The sequence below is a fragment of the Chrysochloris asiatica genome, unplaced genomic scaffold (genome assembly GCF_000296735.1).
Source record: "Chrysochloris asiatica unplaced genomic scaffold, ChrAsi1.0 scaffold00034, whole genome shotgun sequence".
NCBI lineage: Eukaryota > Metazoa > Chordata > Mammalia > Afrosoricida > Chrysochloridae > Chrysochloris > Chrysochloris asiatica.
This window is the reverse complement of record NW_006408552.1, coordinates 14,898,678-14,906,534: the sequence shown is the minus strand read 5'-3', so window position 1 is coordinate 14,906,534 and position 7,857 is coordinate 14,898,678. Positions and strand designations below refer to the sequence as shown.

At 51.9% G+C, this 7,857-nt stretch overlaps 1 protein-coding gene across 1 annotated transcript in view; it reads right to left on the bottom strand.

The window, feature by feature from the left end:
• Positions 1 to 2,697: 2,697 nt before the first annotated feature.
• Positions 2,698 to 7,857, bottom strand: part of FBXL18 (F-box and leucine-rich repeat protein 18) — a 42,883-nt gene continuing 37,723 nt past the window's right edge. The window contains exon 5 of the mRNA XM_006859775.1: positions 2,698 to 2,854. Within this exon, the coding sequence (XP_006859837.1) occupies positions 2,698 to 2,854 (157 nt within the window). The remainder of the gene's footprint in view (positions 2,855 to 7,857) is intronic.

The following is a 7,857-nucleotide window of genomic DNA, read 5'->3' as shown; positions in this document are numbered from 1 at the left end:
CCCATGTGCACCACCCGGCTTCATCCTGACTCATGAGCGCTCAGCAATGTTCTGACCCTGACAGAAGCAAGACAGTGAGGCTGGGGTCTCATCACAGAGGAAATGAGGTGGACATCCAGGAGGGCCACGTGGCACCACCTCCTTCCTCCTGGTCACTTGATGTTGGTATTTCCAGGGGACAGGGAGGAAGCACTGTGGCTGCAGGTCTGCTCACCACAGCACTTGAGTCCTAGGGCTGGGTTTAGGGTAGGGCCTGGCTTTCCAACAAGCCCCAGAGCCCCAGACCCTCACCCAGCTTTCATCCCCATGGTCTGTGTTAAGGGACCATGTGGGGCCAATGTGTAGGAAGATGAGTGGAGAAAAGCCCCCGGAGTCTTGGTCTGGGCGGTGGTTGAGGCTCTCATAAAGAAGGGCCTCCCAGACCCGCAATGTGTTTACTGAAAACAGTTGCTCCCACATGGAAACAATAAAAATCTTGCTGGGTATAGAAACGTCCCGTTCTGGTTCTGCGTTCCTCAGGCTCATGCCTTCTCTGGGGCCCCTCAGAAGTCGGGCTTGCTGTGGTGCTTGGAGAGAGCCATGAGCGCAGGGGAGATAGGGAAAATGCCCTGAAGCCCCCTCCCTCAGCCATGCGCTGTTCTCGCGCACAAACACACAATACATGCATGTGCCTGCATGTGCCACACTCGACACACACACATGCACACCCTCACATGTGCTCATACACACTCATGAAAGCACATCAAAGGTGTACACACACACACACACTGCGTACACACACACACTGTGTACACACTCACACACACACACAGCAGCTGCTACTGCTGACCAGGCAAAGGCCAAATCTCCCTCAGCTAGTAGCATATGGTCCGCCGCGTAACAGCCCGTTCCTGCCAACTGGGGGCCATTCGGGTGGGCTCTTTCCCAGCATAAAATGCTGCAGAATATAAATTGCAATTAACACCGGTGCCAAAACAGCACTTAGCGAGAATAAGCACATTATTAACATCTGGTGAATCCGGCTCGAGTATCGAGGCAACGGGAATTCTCGCTCTAAGTAAAAGGATTGTGGCAGGGACGCCAAGCAAGCCAGGGCTACCATGGGGGGCTGCTCCCCAGCTTCTGAACACAGCCCCCGCCCTGGCTGTCAGCATAAATCACACTGCTGGTTAAAATGCTGCTCAGGGGACAGGCCACCCAGCCACCACTGTACAAACAGACCCCAGCCTTTCCGATCCGTTCCCAGGAAAAGGCAGTTCTGTAGATAGAGTGGGAAGGCTCCAGGTGGAAGGAGACGTGAGAGCTGCAGTGTCCAGAGCAGTGGATGGCCCTGGGGGTCTGCAGGCTGTTCCTATCCACTGTCACTGCTCTGAGGACAAGCAGACTGGTCTCTGCTCCCAATGGACTCACCAGGTGCCCCTTTAAACGTCTGATAGAAATGTCTAGAAACGGGGTGGGAGAAAAGTCCAGCACCCTAGGCCCTCGTCCACAGGGACCCTGGGCAGCCTGTCCTGTAGCCCATAGGATGGCTCTGTGTCCCTTGGGGGGTGTCAGGCCCTCAGTGGGGGCTTTAGCCCCTCAGCTGGGGTGAGAGGCGCTTTGAGTATCATTTGTCTAGCTCCTTCCTGCAAGGTCAAATCAGGACCATGCACACTGTCCCACTGAAATACAGCAAGAAGCCAGCCAGCGTAGTCCCAAGGCTGTGGCAGCCAAGTCCCAGGGGGACAGGCCAGCCCTGCAGCTGGAACAGTCCTCTAGAGGCTGAGGTGCCCTGAGCGGGAACCTGCCAGACCCACACTCCCCAAAAGATCCCACAAGGGCTGAGGCAAAGCCAGGTGTGCAAGGGAAACCGACCTTCGGCCCCCCTCAGAGTCCCCAGGCTGGGAAAGGCCACACCACCATGCCTGGCATGGGTCAGACCTCAGCACAGGAGCTGTGACTGATTTCTGAAATTGCTATGATGCAGGTTTTTAAAGTGCTAAATGGAGTGAAATGAAAAGGAGGAAGCTGGCTGCTCCCCAGGTCGTCCGCCTTCTTCCATGGTTTTAATAGCTCAAGTTATGCTACTGAAGTCAAGTGTGTACATGTATGTGTATGCGTGTGCACACGTGTGTATGGCATGGATGCCCTCACGCTTCGATGCTCATAAAGGAACCAGGGCATTTCAAAACAGGTCAGGGTCTCTTGTGGGGGGACAAGAGGCCACGTCTGATGACCACCTGCCTGGAAGACCCTAGAGTCACATCTGTCCTAATGAACAGGCACCTCTGAAGGTGTGTGGGGCTCATCCTGTCAAAGCATGCCACTGTGGGGCAGACATGGTGGTTTGGGCCCCCCAGGAAGAGTTCATGTGCACCCCATACTCCCAGCACAGTCACGTGGCCTTGTGGGGCTCAGAGGTTATGGGGACAAGGACCACACAGCTCCCCAGGGACTGGGTCAGGGACTCACTGTGAGGATACATGTCTCGGATCATGATGGCCCCGTCTAAGTTCCCAGGCCCCTGGACCCTCCTCATAACCTCCAATCAGAAACCTCCAGCTGCAACATCACCACAGAGGAAGCAGGAGGGAGGAGGACAGTGCAGGGAGGATGAAGTGGGGATCCGGGCCTCCTGCCGATTGTTTGGTCCTTTCCCCTGGCTGAGGTGGTAGCAGTCACGGGCTGGGGCGAGGGGGCAGCCCCCGGTGTGGCCCCTCACCACCAGAGGTTGGGCGGCTCCTCGGCCACTCTGCTCTTGAACAAGGTGACCTCGTCCAGGTGTACCAGGGGAACGTCCCGGATGACGTCGGTCAGGCCCTCGTGGAGCAGGGGAAAGATGACCACATTGAGTGCCGGCCGCTCCGCCTGGAAACTGAACCAGAGACAGTGTCAGAGGGCCAGCTCAACTGCAGGGGCACCCCAGACACAGAGATGACCCCCAAGGGCCTTTGGGGGCCGACCTATCTGAAGAGTCTGCTTCACTCTAGACAGCCAAGAGGGTGCCCTTGGGGTGGGTCACACTGAGGGAGGGCAGAAGGCCAGAAGGACACGCAGGGCTTAACCCGACCCCAGGTAGGGAGGGTGAGGCAGGAGGGCGAGGCTGCTGACCCCACACAAACCTCCAAGTCAGATTAGGCATTGACACTGGCTCTGGAAGAGGGAACCACAGGTGGTATGTTCCTGAGTGTTTAGGAGCCAAGCGTTCCCATGAATGACTGAGAGCTAAGTCCTGTCCTCCCACCTCCCACCCAGCAGGGACAGGCCCCTCCACAGCAAGGTCAGGGACGTCATTCCATAGAGCAGTTTACCCTCCAGTGGTCCCTGCGCTGGCCACTCTGGAAGCTGGGGCTCAGAAAGGATACACTCCAGTCCTCAGGGATACTCCAAAGCCCCCGTTAGCGCCCCACCTCCCAGTCACACGCTGTTTCTCAGTCAGTGAGGAAGAACACAAACATGCTCACAGCAACAGTATGGAAAACCTCTGGGTGCCACAAATGATTAAGTGCTCCACCACCAGCCAAAAGATAGGCAGTTCAAACCCACCCAGAGGCCTAGTGACCTGCTTCCAAAAGGCCCCACCCTTGGAAGCCCTGCAGAGGAGATGCACTCTGCTACTCTGCACAGATGGGGTCGCCATGAGTCAGGCTGGATTCCACGGCAACTCACAATCACAAAACACCCAAGTACAGGCCAACAGGGGAAGACAGAGGCGGCCCCAGGCCTGCGGGTCTGGCAGCAGGTGAGAGTGGGGTGAGAGGAGGGCCCAGCACCTGTTAGAACCAAGACAAGTCTCCCAGCCTGTGGGCTCACGAACCAGCCAGGCCGATGGGGACTTGGGCCTTGCCGGGGTCAACAGCAAGTGCAGCCCTGCCGGAGAAAGGACTGGATTTAGGATATGTAGAGAACATGCTAAAAAGGCATTCATAAAACTTGATGTTCTGGCAATAAAGATGCCAAAAAAATATCTCCTGGGTTTGGTGCCGACACTTTCTCTCTAAGAGGCAGCTGCACCTCCGGGAGGAGTGGAGGTTGGGCAGCCAACGAGCCCCAGCCTGTGAGCCCTCTGGTGACAGACTTGATTTGAAATAGGATCCTCTGGGCGCTGGGCTTGCCAGGACCCCGCCATCCCTCTGGGCTGGCGCCCCCAGCCACCAGAGGCACTCTGTAAGCTGCCAGAGGATGGGGAGCTGAGATTAGCTTGCACCAGAAGCAAAGAATGTACCTCCCCGCCCACAGCAAAAATGCACCTCCACACCCAAGACTGGCCAGGTGGAGGAGGGAGCAGGGCTGAAAGGCCCCAGCAGTGCACCTGCAAGTTACACCTGGATGGATCTGGCTGCACCTACAATCCCAAGGATGACCTCCGAGAGACAGTTCTTTTCCAGGTTTTCCCAGAGCCTTCAAGAAACTGGAAGGCAGCTAGCTACCTGGCCAATGATTGGAAGAGATCCATATTCGTGCCCATTCCAAAGAAAGGTGATGCAATGGAACGTGGAAATGATTTATCATCATTAATATCACACGCAAGGAAAATTTTGCTGACGATAATTCAGTAACAATTGCAGCAGTACACTGGCAGGGAGCTGCTAGAAATTCAAACAAGATTCAGCAGACAACATGGGATGAGGAGTATCACTGATGTCAGATGGATCTTGGTTGAAAGCAGAGAATTACAGGAAGGTGTTTACTTTGTGTCATAATCACTATGCAAAGGCATTCGACTGTGTGGATCACAACAAATCAGGGATAACATTGTGAAGAATGGGAATTCCAGAATACTGAATTGTGCTCATGCAGAACCTGTACATAGATCAAGAGACAGTTGTTCAAACAGAACAAGGGAATACTGCGTGGTTTAAAATCAAGAAAGGTGTGCATTAGGATTGTATCCTTTTACCATGCTTACTCAATCTATATGCTGAGCAAATAATCGGAGAAGCTGGACTACATGAAGAACAAGGCATCAGACCTGGAGGAATATTCATTAACTACCTGTGCTATGCAGATGACACAATCTTGCTTACTGGAAAATGAGGAAGAGTTGAAGGATTTACTGATGATAATCAAAGACTACAGCCTGGATCCACATAAAGAAAACAAAAACACTAACAACTGGACCAATATGCAGCAGGATGATAAACAGAGAAAAAACTGAAGTTGGTGAGGATTCATTTTACTTGGATCCATGATCAATGCTCATGGAAGCAGCAGTCAAGAAATCATACCAAGTATTGCATTGAGCATATATGCTGCAAACAACCTCTTTAAAGTGTTAAAGGCAAAGATGTCACTGAGGTACACCTGACCCAAGTCCTGGTTTTTCCAGTTGTCTCATATGCATATGGAAGCTTGACAATGAATACGGAAGACGGAAGAACTGATGCTTCTGAACAACGGTGGTGATGATGAATACTGAAAGTACCACATGCTGCTAGAAGAATGAACACACCTGTCTTGGACGAAGTACAACTAGAATGCTCCTGAGAAGTAAGGATGCTGAGACTTCATCTCACACACTTTGGACATGTGATCAGGAGGGACATGTCCCACCCTGGAAAAGGACATCATGACTGCTTAAGTAGAGGGTCAGTGAAGAAAGAGGAGGACACCTAATGAGATAGATTGACAGAGTGGTGGCCACACTGGGTTCCCACGCAGCAATGGCTGTGAGATGGAACAGGACCAGGGAGTATTTCATTCTGTTGCACCCCTGTGAGTCACTATGTACCAGAATCGACTCGAAGGCACCTCATGTCACCACACGTGGGCTCTACTGGGATTGACAGTCCAGAGCCATCAAGCCCCAGTCACACCCAAGGGAAAGGTCTGCAGTGACAAGAAAGTCGGGAGAGAAAACCATCCACTTCACGATGGGGTGGCTGTCTGCACGGAGGTCTGCTGGCTGTATGCATCTCCTTCCAGTCCCTTTACTGCTGTGTGATGCCATCCCGACCAATCCTGATTTCATGTCCTGCTGCGGCATAACAGGTCACCTCCAGGGTCCCTGTGACATCACTTCCCATGGCCGCTGTCCCAGCCAGCAGGTAGGCCACACTGATTTAGCCACAGCCCTAGTTGGACATAATCTGTTGTTGTTGTGTGTGCCATTGAGTCGGTTCCGATCCATAGTGACCCTGATAAGGAGACCGAGAGCAGCTGGTGGGTTAGAACTGACAACCTTGTGGTTAGTAGTCTAATGCTTATCGGACAGAAACACACTATAATACTGATAAACATCTTTGAACACATTTCTGAATAGCTGAAGTTCATTTCTGAATAGCTGAAGTGTTTCCTCAGAATAAATTTCAGAATCAAAAGGTAAGAACGTTTTTATGCCTCTGAAGGCAAACCTAGAACAAGGGAGAATCAAACACTGCTTCAGGGCCACAGTGAGAAACCAGCTAAGCACCCCAACCAGAAGGGCCATGAGGCCAGACAGTGTTCAGAAAACCAGCACAGGAGCCCCTGACCAGTCAGATTTGCTCAGTTTTATGAATTCACTACTTATCTGCTAGGACTCCTTCAGAGAAGCAGAAAGAACTGGCTAGGAGTCAGGAGGGCAAGACTCCAAGTTCCTGGCTAACAGGGCGTAACGTGACCTGGGATGACAAGGAAGACGGCAGCAGCGGCTGGCACTACACACACTGGGCCCCAGACCATTCATTCAACCCCACACTCGGCACGTGGGCTCCACTGACCCCACGGCACAGAGGAAATGGAGGTTCCTTCCAGAAGACTATGAGTCCTGCCCAGGGTGGTGATGGGAGATAGTTGGGTCACCTGTGAGGAAACGGCTCGCATATTGTTGTGGCAACAAAACTGAGAATCCTTCCGGGAGGTGACCTGGCACCAAGGCCAGGTCAAACCCCCAGAAAGACAAGAACAGTCATGAACTGTGAAGAATGTAGCCACTGCCACCGAAAAACTTGTGTAGAAATAGTTGAAGGGGACCTTAAACTGTGGTGTAAACCTTCACTAAAAACACAGTACTATTTGAAAAAAAACCCAAAAAGCACAACCATACAGAGCACAGTTCTGCCCTGTAACGCGTGGGCTTACTCTGAGTTGGCACCAACTATATAGCAACTGGTTTGGTTTGTGTGATTAATCGATTGAATTGTGACCCCTTCATCACCCAAGAAAAATGAGCTCCTAACCTCTATACTCATGAATGGGGCCGTTTGGAAATGTGACCCTTGATGATGATGTTGTTAGGTGTCACCGAGTCGGTTCTGACTCACAGCAACCTGACATACAAGAGCAGGAAGCACTGCCCTGTCCTGTGCCATCCTCACACTCGCTGTTATGACTGAGCCCACTGCTGCTGTCACCAGTCCATCTTCTGGAGGGGCTCCCTCTAGGTCGCTGACTCTGTACTTTACCAAGCAGGACTGGCAAATACATCACAAAATGCAGACAATTCACTGCACTGCAGTTGTATGTTTCCGCATTCTGTGGGGTCACCTCTCTTTGGAATGGGCACAAATATGGATTTCTTCCAGTTGGTTGGCCAGGGAGCTGTCTTCCTCATTTCTTGGTATAGACGAGTGAGAGCCTCCAGCACTGCATCCGTTGGTTCAGACGTTTCAGTGGGTATTCTGTCAATTCCTGGAGCCTTGTTTTCACCAGTGCCTTCAGTGCAGCTTCAACTCCTTTCTTCAACACCATCGGTTCTTGATCATATGCTACCTCCTGAAATGGTTGAATAGCAACCAATTCTTTTTGGCACAGTGACTCTGTGTATTCCTTCCAGGTTCTTTTTTGAAAAATTCCATTATCTTTTAATTCCCCTTCATATCTTCACCAGTGTAGCTAACATCACAATAAAAATATTGAACATTTTCATAAGCACAAAAGATTCCCTTGAGTTTTGCT